Source organism: Mirounga leonina, unplaced genomic scaffold (genome assembly GCF_011800145.1).
Source record: "Mirounga leonina isolate KUSES-001 unplaced genomic scaffold, KU_Mleo_1.0 Mir_173, whole genome shotgun sequence".
NCBI lineage: Eukaryota > Metazoa > Chordata > Mammalia > Carnivora > Phocidae > Mirounga > Mirounga leonina.
In genome coordinates, this window is record NW_023270447.1 from 47,481,612 (window position 1) to 47,499,804 (window position 18,193).

The 18,193-nt window shown below is 39.9% G+C and overlaps 1 protein-coding gene across 4 annotated transcripts in view; it reads left to right on the forward strand.

Moving 5' to 3' along the window:
* Positions 1–7,117: 7,117 nt before the first annotated feature.
* OMA1 (OMA1 zinc metallopeptidase) overlaps positions 7,118–18,193 on the forward strand; it is a 79,699-nt gene continuing 68,623 nt past the window's right edge. The window contains exons 1-3 of one of the 4 annotated variants that reach the window (XM_035018457.1): positions 7,239–7,304; positions 7,747–7,861; positions 15,353–15,871. In XM_035018457.1, coding sequence (XP_034874348.1) covers positions 15,372–15,871 — 500 coding nt within the window. In that variant the 5' untranslated portion in view covers positions 7,239–7,304; positions 7,747–7,861; positions 15,353–15,371. Of the gene's footprint in view, positions 7,305–7,743; positions 7,862–15,156; positions 15,872–18,193 lie in introns of those variants that run through there. The other 3 variants (XM_035018456.1, XM_035018458.1, XM_035018459.1) reach the window with 3 other exon arrangements.

Here is an 18,193-nt window from a genome sequence, read left to right on the forward strand (position 1 = left end):
AATCAGCACATATTACAACTATCTAGTAGCTACACAAAAACACTTACACTTGGTCATCGTTTATTTTACTATACTTTTTTTTTAAAGATTTTATTTATTTATTTGAGAGAGAGAGAGAGCACATGAGAGGGGGAAGAGTCAGAGGGAGAAGCAGACTCCCTGCTGAGCAGGGAGCCTGATGCGGGACTCAATCCTGGGACTCCAGGATCATGACCTGAACCGAAGGCAGTTGCCCAACCAACTGAGCCACCCAGGTGCCCTATTTTACTATACTTTTGAAAACCAAATGAAGATTCAAAATTATGAGTGAATAGACATTAGCCATTTGCTATGTTGCATCACTATGCTAGAAACAGGAATAGAGCAATAAACAATTTCTGCCCTCAAAGATCTTACATGTCAATGCATCAGTGGTGTTGGGATTGGATGATCAATTAAAAAGGTAGTTGCAATAGTGTGGTGCAAGTGTTACTGATGTGGGAAACAGAGGCAAAATAAAAAATTACATTTCCTTCCTGCCTACAGCCCACTGACAAACCTTTGAAACAGGTAGAGTGAACTTCCTCCCAGAGCTCAGCTGTCTCAATGTTGACCCTTTGCTAAGGGCAAAAGGCAATCATAGCTTAACATTATCCTGATCCTCCTCCCCACCCTAGGACCCTGTGACTCTAGTTTCACATATAAAAATTCCTTTGGAAATTTCCTTTATCTCTACCTCCCCCAGGATATATGTTAGCAATCATCCCCCAAGCGCATGGCCCAGTGATACACATCTGAAGGGTCTCATGACTAAAGTTTTATTAGATGGTAATAAATAACCTTTCCCAACAATAGCTAGCCCCTTCGAGGTCCTGGAAACCTTGCTTCCAAAATTTCTTAGAGACTTACGCTATCCCCAACCCTCTTCCAACTTGTATATAATTGGCCATTCATGACCCCAGTGCAGCTCTTTCTACCCACAGGTTCTGTCCCTGTGCTTTAAAAAAACCACCTTTTTGCACCAAAGACGTCTCAAGAATTCTTTCATGGCCGTGGACTCCAAACCCCATTTCCACATCATTATAGTGAGGGAGTACTGGGCTCTGACAACATCCATCAGGGAGAACTGATGAAATCTGAGGTGGAGGTGGGTATCAGCTTAGGGAAGATCTGCTTCAGGAAGTTCTAGAAGCAAGACTTGCCCGCGTGGGTGATTTCTGCCCTGTGTTTTGAAGAATAAATCAGCCAGGTGACAGTAGAAAAGGCATTCTTAGCAGATGCCACCAGTGCCCATTCATATCTCCCAGCATATTGGTGTCTGGCTCATATTTCTGCACATGCGGGTCCAACTGGCAACTGCCAGCGTCTGAATCCCTTTGCTTGAGGCTTTTTCTGGGCTCCCAGGAGCACATGAAGGAGGCTGGAAGTGCTAGAGAATTAATCATCTCCAGGACAGCCCTCAACCAATGACCAATTAGTGGATAAATAGACCAGCAACTTCAGCCTTCAGTTTGGAAACTCTGAGCTGTGTGTTACATGGTCCCACATTCATCAGAGGGACTCCACTCCATCTGCCCCCATTTGTAACTAGTTTGTTAATGCATCATTTATTGGCTTCCTTTCCTTCCCTGTCTCACTTCCCTACTTCCCAACTGTTGCTTCCTGGGATCACCTCCCAGTGAATGACTTGCATTTGAATCCTTGTCTCAGGTTATCCCTCTGAAGGAACACCAAATTAGACAGCATCTCATACAGAGAAAATGGCTTGTACAAGAGCCTGGGGACATAAGCATGGAGATCTCATGACACATTTAAGTGATTGTCCAAATTATTTGAGAATCTGCTCTCCTGGTCTCTTGGTCTACCGTGTGGACTCATCTAGGGCTTAGAAATCAGTGGGTACCATGTTGTAATGACTCCTGTTTTATTTTGGGAATTGCTGGAGTTTAGAGCGGCAGGGGATTGTTAATTTTCCCTGGACTTCTCAGACCTACACTGTGCCAGGCACGTAGTGTGCACTCCGTAAGTGTTTTAGAATTAATGAACTTGTTTATTTTATTGAAATTAGTATATAAAAAATTCCAGTGCCTACTATATAATGCATGTTCAATGTTTATTGAACAGAATTGAAGGACACTGGAAAGTCAGACTCTTTTTGAACAGGCATTGTGCCACCTAGTGGTGATTTTGAGGAGGGGGTGCTTTGCAGGCACTGGTCTTGTGCTCTAGAATTTTGGGGACTTTGATTTTACTTAGGGTTCAAGGCTGGAAGCTGAGTTATTTGTAACAGCAAAATGACAGAAATAGCTTAAATGTCCAAGGACAGGGGCATGATAAATTAAATGATGCAATATCATCTTCATAGAACACCATGCAGTGATCAAAATGGATTAAGTTGATTTATATGCACTGATACAGAACTTTTTACAAGACCTGTTGTTTAAGTGATAAACCGTAGTCACAGAACATACATATAGTATGATGTCATCATGTTAAAACAAACACAAAAATACCTCTATATCTTTGGTTGTTTGAGAGGTGGGCTCAGCAACAGACTGGGTAGGGTGACAAGATGGTTTTTCAGTCCCTTCCAGTTCCGAGATTCTGTAATCCTATGAAGTCAAAGTTTATAGTTCTTTAAAAAATATACTGCTTTGACCCATATAAGAAAACTGTAAAACTTTATGGAGGGACATAAAAGAAGACCTGGCTAAATGGAGACACATGTCAAGTTTCTTGGATTGATAGAGTCAACCTTGTAGAAGTATAACATTCCTCAAAATTAATCTAAGTTTAAAAACAGCAATAACAAAATTAATATCCCTGTGCATTTTTGGATGGGGAGGACTTGAAAAAGTCTTCCAAAATTCGTCCTGAAGTTAAAACATATTAAGAAGAGCCAGAAAGTATTTGAAAATGAAATCTATATTGTAAAGTTAGAACGTTAGCATCATGTACTAGCGCTGGAACAGACAAAGGAACAAAAGAGAAAACTCCAGAAGCAGAGAATTTAGTTTATACCAAAGTGACGCTTCAAGTCAGTCAGGAAAAGATGGGCAATTCAATAAACTGTTGGGACAGCAGTTGCCTTGGTGGTCCTTCCCATGGGCACAACACCTGCACGTGTCCACTAGCCTGATCATTCAGAAAATATTTTAGGTTATATTTTTTCTGTCTGACCTTGTACTGAAATAAATGCCTGATAAAGAAAGAACAAAGAACCAAGTCACTAAATACCAGAAGAAAATATTGGTAAATATATAATGTTGGGCTTGAGATAGACTATAAATACAATCTTAAAGGCAGAAACCATGATGAAAAGATGGATAGATTTGTTTCTATTAAAATTTTTTAGAGTTTGTGTATCTGCATACATGAATTAATGAAATTGAAAGACAAATGCCAAGCAGGGGAAATGTTTATTACATAAATGACAGAAAATTCTTAAATATATAAAGTGCTTTCACAAGACAATAAAATGCAAAGGCGTATTTGATAGAAAAATGGGTTAAGGGCATGGACAGGATATTTGCCAAAGAAGAAATCCGAACAGCATATAAGCGTGGAAAAATGTTTACATCATTGAGGAATCAAAGGAATACACATTAAAAGGACAGTGAGAAATCTTTCATCTTATCAAAGTTTAAAATATTTAAAGTCATTTTAATCTTGCATTTCAAGAAGGTTGCATATCAGAGTGTTGACAGTGATTAATTATCTGTGGGTAGTGGGTTAAGGGTGTTTTTCTCTCTTTTGTTTTATTTTTCTTGGCATTAATAGTTTACTTTTGCAATAAAGGAATAATAGTTTGTGCTGACTCTTAGAAAAGTGCTCAACTGAAATCCCTGGAGAATTCATCTCTGGGGAACGAGCAAAGGATGTGTCAAAGTGATGGGCTTCCTCTCGGGCCTGGCTTGCAGTTGCTGACCCATATTGCATCATCTTGGCCCCCAGCTTCAGGACCTGGGGCCAGGTGGCTGCTTTTTAGACAAGAGGCATGAGACCAAGGCCGGGAGACCACTCAGCAAGCTGGAGCCTAACAATCCAGGTGGCAACTGATGAAAATAACACACTAGAACTTGGTGTGACTACTCTCTTCAAGCCAAAAAAAAAAAAAAAAGGAAAAAAATTAAAGGCATGCCTGTTCATGTTCTGTGGGAAGAAAGGCTGGGGTGCCAGAAGAAGTAAAGTCAGTCAAGCCTGTGGATGAAGAAAATGCTGAACTAGTTTTTGTTGAAGTAGAAGATTCTGCAGTTGTCTGTACTGGGGTCATTTCAGACTCAGAACTGATCTGTTCCAACATTTGGAACAATCAGGCCTGGCACATGTTCAAGAAAAATGAAAGTTCCCTTCAGTCAAGGTACCGCCCGTTCATTGCAGCCTACCAAATGTGTGACCCTTATCAAATCCCGTGGCCACCTTGCCTGGCTCTCAACCTGAATCGAGATCAGCAGAGAGTTGTGTTGTCTGTTCAGCTACTGTCTACACCTGGTTTTAAAACAAGCTGAACCTCACAATTCTTCAGAATTACCCTCCCTTTCACTTAGGATTCAGTTTCTGGTACTTCCTCTGGGAGGTGTAGACGAAAGTCTTTCGGTATCTAGGCAGCTTCTACCTCTGGAGAAAACTGAGTTACCTTGGGTGGGGTTCCCTGGAAACAGACTTTGAGATAAGTCTCTGTGCAGGGTTGTTGGGGTGTGGTGGAGGGGTCCTCAGGGACAACACCCATAAGTAAGGGACAGAGGACTGGGCAGAGGGAGAAGTGGTGCTTCTCAGCCAATCCTATGGAGAGCCCTAGAGCTGGGGTGGCCTTGCAGGGTTGTCCTCAATTTAGGCACAGGGACCAGGCCTTTGTATCTCCTAAATTAATCAGTCATTGGATGCATGCTGTTCCTGGGGAGAAGGCATATTCTTGGATGAGGCAGGTTATATCAATCTCAGCCAAGGGAAGTCTCCAGGAAGGAAGGCAGCTGAATTGACCTAGCAGACTGTTGAGGAAGAAAAGAAGGTCCCGAGAGAAGTGGGTTTGCTGGAAGGATTTCTTGTGGAGCCAGAAGACCAGACGGAGGGTTATGCTCCACAGGAGGCCCAAGGGATAGACAATACACAATGGCAATGGGAAATGAGAGAAGTACCAGCATCACTTAAAAGTTCAGAGGGGGCTCTCTTCTGCAGACCAGGATGATGGGAAGAGAAGCAATCACAGGGCTGGGGTTGGTAATAATACCATTTGTAATGCCAGCATCCTGGAGCCACAGAAGCCAGGTGGTGACTTTAACCACCAGAAGCCTGGGGACTGTAATTACTCGAATAGTTGGCAAGAGAGGCCAAACAGGGAACCTGATCCTCAGGGGCTGTGAAGGTATTTAATAGTACAAGGTGTCCCTAGGGGAAAAGGAGATGGGCAGCCAGCAGGGTGCTGCTTAATATCTAGAACCAGAAGAAGGCAAGAATGGGGGAGCAGGAGTCTGAGGGTGGTTGCCCTAATAAAAAAGTCATGCTTCTTGCTCAGTTCTCAGATTCTGAGTCAATCTTCAGACCAAGACCACAGAACCCATCGACTGAAGAGGTGGGTGGGTCCTTAGGAAGGACCCTGCAACACTGAAACAAATATTTACCACAATGATTACTCTATGGCCTGTGACCCTTTTCACAGCTAACTCTATGTTGGGGAAAGAGAAACAGCCAGAAATTTTGCAGGGTCTGAAAGGATCTTGTTACCCAGAAACCCAAAGTGTTATCATGGTCCCTCTGTAAGAGTGGGGACTTAATGGTGGTAAGCAGATTCCTGGATAATATCCAGCTTACAATGAGTCCATGGGAGCATAGACCCATCCGTTGGTCTTTCCTCAGTCTCTGAGTGTATCACTGGGACTGTATATTGAGAACAAGCTCCACATTAGGTCTTTGGCCTTGAGTTCTCATGGTGGGGAAGACCAAGTAAAAGCCACTAAAACTGTCCCTTCCCTACCAAGATGAGATAATAAATCAAAACCAATATTTCACCCAAGGGGATAGGTGATGATGGTAGAGATTAATGCCACCATTAAAGACTTAAAGGATACAGAGTAGTTGTCCCTGTCATTTCTCCCTTTAATTTGCCAGTCTGGCTGCTTCAGAAACCAGGAGAACGGTTTATAGACTGTGGATTTAACCATGTAGTGGGCCTGGTGATAGTCATTGTACCATCTTGGTGAGCTCTCATAACACAGTCCAAAAGGAGCTGGATCACCTGGACATCCCAGAGAACCCCACCCTATCTGTTATATTGATAGCAGCATGCTCATGAGGCATGCTGAGCAGGAGATAGCTAGTACATTGCAACACTTGGGAAGACACATGCACTTCAGATAAACCCATGAAGATTCAGGGACCAGCCACTTCAGTTTTTAGGGAACCAGTGGTCAGGGATCGGCCAGAATAGTTCCTTCAAAGTAAAAGGCAAATTAGAAAACACAAATAAGCAAGGCAAAAGAAAATATTGCTTATCATCTTGTAAAAGCTTATAATCCTCTAAAATTGTTTCTAGCATTTACATCTTTTAAGATGTTTTTCATCGTGCATAGAATATAAATCTAACAAACTAATATAGAATCATACCACTATCTTGATACCGTGTTTATTTACTTGTTTGCTTGCTTACTGCCTAGATTTCCTCACTGTGATACAAGCTCTGTGAAAGTCATGTCTTTATCTTATTGACTGCTGTATCCCTGGCGCCTAGATGCACTTGGTGCTGGATAAGTATTTTTTGGTGCCATAAACGATACGTACTAGATACATTGTTTTGTAGCTAGCTATTTTCAACTAACTTCCAGATGCTTCAGGTTGTACTTCATTTTTCTTAAAATGTGCCGTTCCAGAAGTCATGTGAAAGCAGAGAATTCTCTCACTGCAAAGTCTACTTCTATCAGTGCAACTTCAAAACCAAGAAACCTTAGTGCTTTGGCAGCCCTCGAGTCTCTTTGCCTTTGGCCAGCACTGCCTTAGAATCTTGAGCCGTCACAGCCTTGCCTGGATCATTCTTCAGAGGTCCCAAATCAGGTTCCAAGGACATAAGTGAAGACGTGCCAAGAGTCCAGCCCGCAGCCACGTCCCTCCTCCCGCCACGCGGGGGCGTGAGAGCGCCACCGTGCGCTCCCGGGCAGCGGCCCGCGGAGAGGACGATTCTGGGCGGGTGTGGCGACTGCCCGCTGTGGGCGGAGCAAAAGGCGCCCGGGCCCGGACACAGGGCCGGAAGTGAGGAGGCGGGGCTTGTGTGGTGGGGTATGCGCTTGCGCAAAGGTCCGGTCGGAGGAGTCCTCTACGTTTTCGCCACTGCTAGGGTCTGTCCTTTGGGGGACGCCTTTGCCCTTCTTTTATGAGTTGGGCCGGGCCCAGGGGCGGGGGCAGAGTGCGGGAGTTGGGGAGAGAGGACTTCGAGGGGCGCCGGGATGAGGGGCGGGGCTCGCGAGCGCTGCGAGGGAGGTTGGGGTGGCGGAGCCTGGGGGGCAGGGACGAAGGGGCGTCCGGGCGGGAGTGGGGAGGGCTGGCGTCTGGCGTCGGGGCATAGGGGCGAGTGGAAAAGGGGTACGGGAGAGTCGAGCCTCAGCCCTCCCTGCCCTCCCGGCGTGAATTGCAGGGAACCCAGGGCCCCCTGCCCCCCCCCCCCCCCCCCCCCGGGGGGGCCCCCTTGGGGGGGGGGGGGGTTTCCGGGTTCCCGGGTTCCCCCCCCTCCCCCCCCCCCTTTTTTTTCTTTTTGGGGGTTTTTTTTTTTTTTTTAAGTAGTATCATTAACGCAGGATGGTGTGCCTCACATCGACACCTTCACCTGTGGAAAACCGCCTCTTGCCGCCTAAAGCAACTCGAGAGGCAGTCCCTCTCTTACCTCCTCACTCTCAAGGTAGAGAACATAGAAGTTTCCTACCTAAACCCTGCCATGAAGAACTGAACATTTCCTGCCTAAACAGTGCTCGGGAGTTGTGATAATTTCTTTATAAACTTGTCTACAAGTACCACTTTTTAATACTCTTCAAATAATGTCACTTGCCTGTGTAAAGCGGAGCAACAGTTCTATTGTGCCGTGCAGTCCTCCACGAGAAATTTTAGTCCGGGGCGAAGAAAATAGCTCATTTGGAATTCAGGGATTGATCAGCTATCGTGACTCCAATCAGTGCTGTGTAACCCTCGCGAAAATGATGTAGGTTTATATCCATCATCTCAGCCCTGGCGAAGGGGTGCAGGCTGACATTTGGAAGCTTAAGGACCAAGTCTGTTGCCTTTCAATTTATTTATTTTATTTTATTTTTTTTAAAGTCTTCCATCATGGGTGTACTTTGCTTGAATGATTATTTTAAAGTACACGTTCTATTTTTGCCAGTCTGACAGCTGTTTCCATAGAAACTAGAGAAGAAATAGTCATTTTCAGCAGAGTTGTTAAAACGGTCTTCCAGGCTTCAGCTGTGAGTGCCAGTGAGTGCTGTATTTGCTCATTCTGAGATGGTACTTAAAGAATTAAGGCTCTGAAATGTTCTTAGAGGCTAACAATCCAAACTTTAATTTTCTCACATCATTAATTTAGTAATCTTAGAAGTTTGCCAGCTATGTTTGTTGACCTGCTACAGTTCTTCGAAGAGGATGTGTCAGTCCTGATTCTTTCTTAGGCTCTGTGTAGTCTAGTGTTGCTCTTTGGAAATGTATAAATAGATTTCTTCACCAGTTCTCTTTACCTTTTCTTAAGGATAAACCAGGGATTGTAAAATTTCAGGCACTATTTCTGTTCTAAATGACACTTGATTGTCAGCAATACAAATGGTAACGTTTTTAGTTATGTTCATGTAATGTTTGGGGCTTTTGCTTATACCTCTGTCAGAATATTTTTTAAAGATTTCACTTAAGTCATGAGAAATGAGCAAGAGTTTGCTTGCCGTAATCACAGAGCTAAGCAGTGTAATAGATGTGCATAGAAATAGAGGTGAGAGCTTTTCTGAAGGTTAGCAGTAAATCAGTGGGTCTGGAACTTGGGAATGGGTGAAGGAGAGCTGGGGGAAGGTGCCTGGAGAAATAGTGGGAGGTGGCATTGTGAGAGGCCTGGTCTTCTCTATGGAGGAGTTTATGGAAGCCCATGGAAACCATTGGAAATTACAAAAATAGTTGCCTTTATAGACTTTGGGGCTTACAAGAGTAATAATACATCCTGTAAAAATTTAAACAGCATAGAAATACATGAGATGAAAATACTAAATCCTTTACATCCACCATTCTGCCACTCAAAATAATGATAATGAATAGTTTGCTACGTTTTGGTTTAGATTTATTTATATTTATATGTACTAGCATATTTCAGCATTACTATTTTTGCAAATTGGGCAGAGATTTTTGTCTGCTTTATTTTCTGTGGTATCTCCAGAGTCCAGAGTGGTATGTGGTATGGCATGTAGGAGGCACTCATTAAATATTTAATGAATGAATAACATCATTCAGAGGTAAAAAACTGATTGGGGTCTTGTGTAGGTTTGTTTGGCCAAGGTGGTTAAGTTTTTTTTAAGTTTGTTACCAGCATTTTAAAACTGATAACTTTCACATAAAGTTTGAATTTCTGTCTTGAAAATATTGAACTGTGGTAACACTAAGCTCAAGTTCCATTACACTTGTTGCGCCTTCTTTAGATGGGCATGAATCTGCATTTACACCAGTATGGCTTTGCCTGGACCCTACAAACTTGCACTAGTAGCCACTAGTCATCTATGGCCATTTTGTTTCAAATTAACTAAAATTAAGTTCATTAAGAATTCTTTTTCTCAGTCACACCAGCCACATTTCAAGTGCTCAGCAGCCATAGGTAGGAGCTAGCATATTGGACAACGCAGACACATTTCCATCATTGCAGAAATTTCTGTCCTGCAGCGCTGGTTTACACATCTGAGTTTGCCATTCCTGATCTACCAAATTTTTGCAAGTAGCATTTGTTGTTATTTTTAAGATTCGTGTGTCTCTTTGTCATTACACAAATCTCCATTTTTTAAAATGGCTGCATAGTATTTAGCAATGTAGGACTTTATGGGAGTTTGGGAGTAGGATTCTGTTGTCTGATTTGCATTTTAGGAAGATTGCTCTAGTTCTAGTTTGATGGGGGTGGGAATGAACTGGAGGGGTAGGAGTTGGTGGTTTAATATGGAGAGATTGGAGGGCATATAGTAATCAACAACCTTAAGGCCACAGAGCCCGGGAAAGGCTAGATTGAGATATTAAGGAGGCAAAATTGACATGTAAAGTCACTGCAGAGATTATCCAGAACTGATTAACTGGAACTGATGCAGTGTTGAAAATTGGGAATTTGGCTTTGCAAAGTCTAGAAGGAGCCCTTAGCTAATTCTAATAAGCAACACGTGTAATATTAAAATGTTACCAGCTTGTATATGAAAGGTATAACTGTTTTATACTGTGTAACTTCTTAAGTCAGAGATCATTTATTTACAAGATACAGAACCCCTTTGAAGAGAGGGAATTGTTTTAGGAAGAAAGTAAAAGCTTATGAAGCTCAGTCACATTTAGGAAGTACAGTGTGGACTCTTGGGAACCAGGAGGGTATGAATCTTGCCCCCTCTCTCTTTTTCTCTCCCTGAGGCTTCATGATCTTTTACTTTCCACACATTGATTCCATTGTCCTTTCTGTTGATCCACTTCTTTTGCAAAGGTTTTTGTTTGCAGTTCTTGCTTGCATATTGCTTTGTGTTGCCATAGCACCAACTATAACTCCAGTTTATACTGCCCTTATTCTTTTGCCTGACACTGCCTCACCAAAAGTCTTTTCTGTATCAGATATCCACTCCTAGCTCTGTGGCCAGTGACAGAGGTCACTGGGAAAGATTGACAGTCTGGGCCTGTCCCTTAAGTTGAGGCTGTAGGATGCCCTTATAAAGGGAGTGTGATCGGGTTGAGTGTCTGAAGCTTATCTCCTATGGTAAAGGATCTAAGAATGTGGGTTTGTGTTGTTTTTGCAGTTTGACTTCTAGCAAATGACCTATTTTTAAACCTTAAGTATACTTTCCCGTTCGAAACAATTTTTTTCTGCATCTGCCCCAATGGCATAAAAAATAGTAGTTGCCTTGAACTCTTCTGCTACTCATGGATATCCTTTCTTTTTTAAGAATTCATATAGTGCGTAACACTTAATGAGGAACTGTATTCTATTATCCCTTAATAGTCTTACTTAGATACATTTTCCCCCTTAACTCGGTAATATCCATGAGGGCAGGGACTGGATTTTATGCTGCATCTGTAACTCTCAAGCCACCTAGCCAATGAAGAACCTTAGTAGCTACTCAGATACTAATTTGAAATGATTTCTAGGCTTCAGTTATTTTACTACTTTCAGCTTGGTTCAAAAAAAACCCCAAAAACCTAGAAAGTATCTTGTTAATTACATCAGATTATTATGTATCAAGTCTGGACTCTGATTTAAAATGGATAGTAATTCTGAAAGGTTAACTTGGAGTTAATGTTTACTTAGCATGCCCTTTATTTATAACATTATATATAATGTTACCATATATTAATATTATATGTTAATAATGCAAGGGTGGAATATATAAGTATATAAAAATTTTGAGTGACTTTCAAATAGTTTGATAAATAGGTAATACAGTTCATTAAAGCTGATGTTCTTTTATTTTTTTAATTTTTTAAAAAACTGATGTTCTGAAGCATCTTTCTAGATAGTATTGTATTAGTCTAGTTTGAGTTAGATTTACATACTTTCCTCCAACTTTTATTAAGATTTTGAAGCAGAAAAATTGAAAAAATTTTTAATGAACACATATATAACTATGATTTAGATATGATTGTTAATATTTTACTGCATTGGCTTTATGTCTTGTGTGTGTATTATGTAATTTGAAAGTGAGTTTTATTCATCATAAGGAGATACTTAAGCAAGTACTCAGGTATAAGATATTCCCCTACATAACCACATCATTATCATTTAATAAGCAGTACTTACCTAAAATAACCTGAAAGCAAATCCATATGCAAATTCCCCCAAGAGTCCCAGTTGTCTTCTGAAGCTGGTTTTTTTTTTTTTTTCAAACTAAGATCTAATCAGAGTTCACACATTGCATTTTATTGTTGTCTCTCTTTATTATTTTTTGAAAAATAGCTTAATTAATGTATAATTGCTATAAAATAAATTGTACCTATTTAAGCTAAGTTTTGACGTGTGTACACCTATGAAACTAACACCACAATCAAAATAGTGAACATATTCATTATCTCCAAAACTTTATAATCCCTTTCCTGATCTTTACCTTCCCATCCTCAGGCAACCATTGATCTCTCTGTAACTATAAATTATTTTGCATTTTCTACAGTTTATATTATAGAGCTGGAATCATAGAGTATGAACTTTTTTGGAGGGAGTAGGGTCTGGTTTCTATCACTTGATAGTATATAGAGATAAAATTGCTTTTGTATATTGCTTTTGTATCCTGCCACCTAACTAAACTCATTGTGATATATTTGGGTTTTTAAAATAGATGATCATGTTATGTACGCATGAAGACCATTTAGCTTCTATGTTTCTTGTCTGGATGCCATTTATTTAGTTAGGCATTTATTCATTCTATTGTGTTGACTAGGATCTCCAGTACAGTATTGAATTTAAGTGGTGAGAGCGAGCATCCTTGCCTCAGTCCTGATCTTAGGAGGAAAGTATGGTCTTTCACCAATAAATATGATGTTGGTTATAGTTTTCTATAGATGTCCTAGCTTACTGAGAGTTTTTTATCAGGGTTGGATGTGGGATTTTATCAAATGCTTTTTCTGTATCAGGATGATCATGTGGTGTTTCTTTTTCAGTAAATAGGGTGGATTACATTAATTATGAATTTTTACTCAACCTTACATTCCTGGGACACATCTCAGCTGGTCATGATGTAGTCTTTTTATATATTGTTGAATTCGATTTTCTAAAATATTGTTTTGTATCTATGTTTATGAGAGATATTACTCTGTAGTCTTGTAATTTTTTTTTTCTGGCTTTAGTATCAGTAATGCAGATCTTATGGAATAAAATGCAAACTATTAATTTCTTTTCAATTTTCTGGAGAGTTTGAATAGAATTATTATTAATTCTTCCTTAAATGTTTGATAGAATTGCCCAGTGAAGCTATTTGAGCTGGGAGCTTTCTTTGCGGGAAGGTTTTTAACTACAAGTTCAATTAAAAGAACAGATATAGGGCTCTTCAGATATATCCATTTCTTTCTGAGTTAGCTTTGGTAGTTCGTGTTTTTCAAGGAATTGGTCCATTTCATCAAAGATATCAAATTTAAGATTTTCTCTTCCACTAGTTTTAAGAAATTTGATTAGGATATGTCTTGAAATAAGTTTCCTTTGTGTTTACTGTGTGTGTGGTTTTTTAAATTTGTTGGATTTGTGGGATTACAGTTTTCATGAAATTTGGAAAATGGCCATTATTTTTTCAAGGTTTTTTTTTTTTTTTTTTTTGGTCTGCCATCCCTCCCCTCTTTTCGGGGACTCCAGTTGTACATATTTTAGGCCATTTGAGTTATCCTACACCTCTCTGATGCCTTTTTTTTCCCCCTTGGTTTTTTATTTTGGTTTTCTTGGTTTCTATTGATATGTCAGGTTTATAGGTCTTTTTTTTTTTTTTAAGATTTTATTTATTTATTTGAGAGAGAGAGAATGAGAGAGAGCACATGAGAGGGGGGAGGGTCAGAGGGAGAAGCAGACTCCCTGCTGAGCAGGGAGCCTGATGCGGGACTCGATCCAGGGACTCCAGGATCATGACCTGAGCCGAAGGCAGTCGCTTAACCAGCTGAGCCACCCAGGCGCCCGGGTTTATAGGTCTTTATTTCACTGTTACAATATCTAATCTGCCGTTATCCAGTGTGATTTTCATCGAAGACTTTGTACTTTTCTTGTTTAGATGTTCAGTATAGGTCTTTTTTAAAAAAACATATTCCATGTCTCTACATAACATTCGCAGATTTTCCTTTAAGTTCTTAAACACTTGGTATATAGTTGTAATAACTATTTAATATCCTTATCTGTCAATGCTGTCATTCATGTTATTTAGAAGTGAGTTTTTATTAATATTTTTCCTGATTATGGTTCACATATCCTGCTTCTTTGCTGCCTGGTAATTTTTAATTATAAATTATACCTTATTAAATGGTGTATATTTTTATATTCTTATAACTGTTTTTGAGCTTTTTTCTAGAATGTGGTTAAATTCCTTAGAAACAGTTTGATCTTTTTTTGGGGGGGGGGGGTCTTGCTTTTAATCTTTGCTGGGTAGGGCCAAAGTAGCTTTTAGTCTAGGACTAATTTTTCTCTAATGAGGCAAAACCCTTCTGAGTAGTCTACCCAATGTCCCATGAATTCAAAGGTTTTCCACTTTGAAGGGTAGAAATAGATACTCTACTCTGCCCTCCATGAGCCCTGAATATTGCTCCTTAATACTGTCAGGTGATTCTTTCCCATCTCTAGGGACTTCCCTCATGGGAGTGCCCAGTTTAGAACTCATCTGAGTACACCAGACAGAGTTCCCTATGTAACACCTTCTGGAATTCTTTCTCTGTACAGTTCTGTCTTCTCTTGTACTCTGCTCTGTGGGGTCTAATTACTGTGGCCTGCTTGAGCTCCCAGCTTCATCTCTTCAATTTAGGAACATTGCTGGGCTGTGCTAGGTTTCCCCTCTCTACATAGTGGCCTAGAAACTGTTCAGGCAGGAAGCTGGGGCAATTGTAGGGCTCATCACATTTGTTTCCCATCTCTCATGGGTCACTGGTCTTCATTGCCTAACGTCCAGTGTGTTGAGACCATTGTTTCATTTATTCTGGTTTTTTTTTTTTTTTTTCAGTTGTTTTCAGTGGGAGGATAAGTCTGGTTCCTCTTATTCCATCTTGACCCAAATCAGTAGTACGAGGATTATATTTGAAAGGATCAGATTTGTATTTTAAAAAAGAGATTTTGAAACTTAGATTTTACTATTCCATTACATGCTTTTCCCCTTACTTACTGCCAGTTGCTAAAACCTACTGTTATTTTTGCTTAATCCATTTCTTATTCCCCAATAATGTAGCTGTTAAAATAAAAAGATTTCCCCCAACTAAAACTAAAAAGTGAAAAGAAGAAAAAATCCAAGTTTCCAAAGTATGTGTTGTAGAGTAAAAAAAAGTGAGTAAAAGCTGTTTGGTTTGTATTGCTGGGGGGCATTGCTGTGGGGGTGGTGGTAGAAACCTAAGGTAATTCAGTCTGAGATATGTCAAGGGAAGAACGATTGACACACCTTTTTCTTAAGTGTTATGTTCCCAATTTTGTAAATAAGTATTTTCCAGGGATATTTATGACTTATTTTTTTGTGTGTTCCAGATAATCAAGGAGAAGAAAGATGAATTTCATCTATGGACTGCAGTCTCCTACTAGAAACTGTGTTTTCTTCCGATTTCATATGTTGGCCAACTGGAGAAAGTGTAACACACTAGCTGTAACCTCACCAGACTGTCTTCAAGGACAAATTAATCATATAGTTAACAAGTATCAGGGTCTGGGAGTAAATCAGTGTGATAGGTTGACTTTTCTTGCTGAACATTTTTATTTCTATAAGACTTTTAGTAACAAAAGACCAGGATGCCTCTTGAGCACGAGATGCAAGGAAATTGGGATGGTTACCCCAAAATGTACTGTGTGGAATGACTCTTTTTCAAGACAGCTACTGATAAAAGAAGTTACAGGAGTTCCTGCCCTTTCACTATTGCATCCTCTAAACTGTCTTCATGAAAGAGATATCAGGAGTTTCCACACTTCTCCTCGGTTTCAAGCTGCTCCGGTTCCTCTCTTGTTGATAATTCTTAAACCAGTGCAGAAACTATTTGCAATCATTGTAGGCAGGTAAAAAGCTTTTAAAAAAAATAAACTTTTATATTAAAAGGTATTTATAAAATTATACTTTTAATGAAAACTTGTTAGATTTCCCACCCATATTTAGCTCAAAATCAAGTTTCTAAACAGTTGGGTCTACCCGGTTTTTTTTTTTTTTTTTCTTTTTTTGATTTTAGGTCTACCCGGTTTTGTTAATGGTTTAGTAATCTTGAAATGATTTACTGCATATTATTTTTTTAAGATTTTATTTATTTATTTACTTATTGAGAGAGAGACACACACACACACACACACACACAGCCAGCGCAGGGGGAGGGGCAGAGGGAAAGGGAGAGAATCCTAAGTACACTCCATACTGAGCATGGAGCCTGAGATCTGTGAGCCTCACAATCCTGAGATCATGACCTGAGCTGAAATCAAGACTTGAATCATTAACCGACTGAGCCACCCAGGTGCCCCAATTTACTGCATATTATAGTATAAAAATATGATCTTTAAAAAATTATATAGATACTTTTTAAAGTATCTTTAAATGATTGCAAGAATGTTTATGATTGCAAGAATGAGAAATGTTGGTCATAGCTTGTGTGTAAGAGCAGTACTTACAAATGTGTTTAGTTATGGAATCTGAGGCAATGGGTCATGAAACTGAAGAGCTTCACTTATTTAAGAATGGGCTCATTCCTAGCCAAGTTAATGCTTAACTGGTATTTATTAATTATTCTATTTACAACACATCTTTGTTATTTTCTCTTGGGTAGTCCATCATAATAATTATGTTTTTACAGCTAAATAGTACCTTATATTTAATTTAAACCTTTCCCCATAAATAATCTTGTTTTCTTTTATTTGCTCCATTTATTGAAGAAAGGTAAAGTTAGGCATTGTCTCCTCATAAAGCTTTCTTACCTTTGATGACTGTGAAGGCCCTTTTAGCCCTCCGACTCCCATACTAACCAAACCAATTTTCTTCCTATCAGAAGTTGAGAACTTGTACTCTCTAATGTATTGTGTTCCTTATGATTTGACATTGGCACCCAGAAAAAAATACGGCTGTGTTAACTCTTGATGTAAGTAACGGCTGTCAGAGAAAACCAGAGCTAGACAATAGTTAAAGCAGTAAATACAGATTGTATGCAGGACTTTTGCAGTAGGGGAAGAGAGACCTAAGTATAGAACCAGAGTTAATTTTGAATACAGCATGGGCAAGCGGGAATTTATAGCCAAGGAGCAGGGTGAGGTTTGGTGGATGGAAAATTACTAAGAGGAAACATTAGGAGTAAGGGGGGGATTCTCCCTAACCTGACCCTACTAGGCTTCTTGCTGAAGGCAGGTAAGGGTGGTCAGATATCATTTGGGGGCTGGTGAATGATGAGGAACCTGATCAGATACTGAGGGTGATCAGATATGGAGGATGGGGGATTTTGGGTAAACTGATTTAGCAGGATTCTTGCTGAAACTGGACAACAAAGAGAGAAATACAGAAGTCTAAAGGTGAGGCCTAGTTGAAAAAAGCCTGAGTAGAGTCTGGTGGAAGAGAGAGAATCTTTGTCACAGCTCAGCCCAGGTTCTTAGGCCAACGGCTTTTTCATCCTTTTTAATCATTATTATTATTATTTTTTAAAGATTTATTTATTTTGACAGAGAGAGACACAGCGAGAGAGGGAACACAAGCAGGGGGAGTGGGAGAGGGAGAAGCAGGCTTCCCTCTGAGCAGGGAGCCCTATGCGGGGCTCGATTCCAGGACCCTGAGATCATGACCTGAGCCGAAGGCAGACGCTTAACGACTGAGCCACCCAGGCGCCCCTTTAATCATTATTTTTAACTTTTTGTTTTTATTACTATTTTAACAACTTAACATTTTCTTTCATGGTTTCATCATACTTTTAAGCAAAGAATAATAAGTCATATAAAGTTTTAAATAGGAAATAAGTCTGGCCTAAGTTTCTTCAGGTTGAAACACTTTGAGGCATTTTAGGTGTGTCACTTAATAAAATTAAGATAACTTGAAGTTGTTTTATAAGATGAATTGTATCAAGAGAATGATGTATGTATCTTAAATTTTTGTTGTGATTTCACAGATGAACTTACAAGGAAAAATTTTGTCCCAGTGTTGAAAACATTGCTTCTCAAAAATGTGAACCCCAATAACCAGCAAAGAGTATTGTTGCCTGGTAGAAAGTAGACCTCCTCGTGTGTTAACCATACAGTCTCTCATTTCCTTATTTACGGTGTTTATGTTCTTATTACCTCTCCTTTGTCATGTTCTTGAGGGGATAGTGGACTTTTTGCTGGTGAGCAATATTTACTTCTAAAATCAACGCTGAGGTA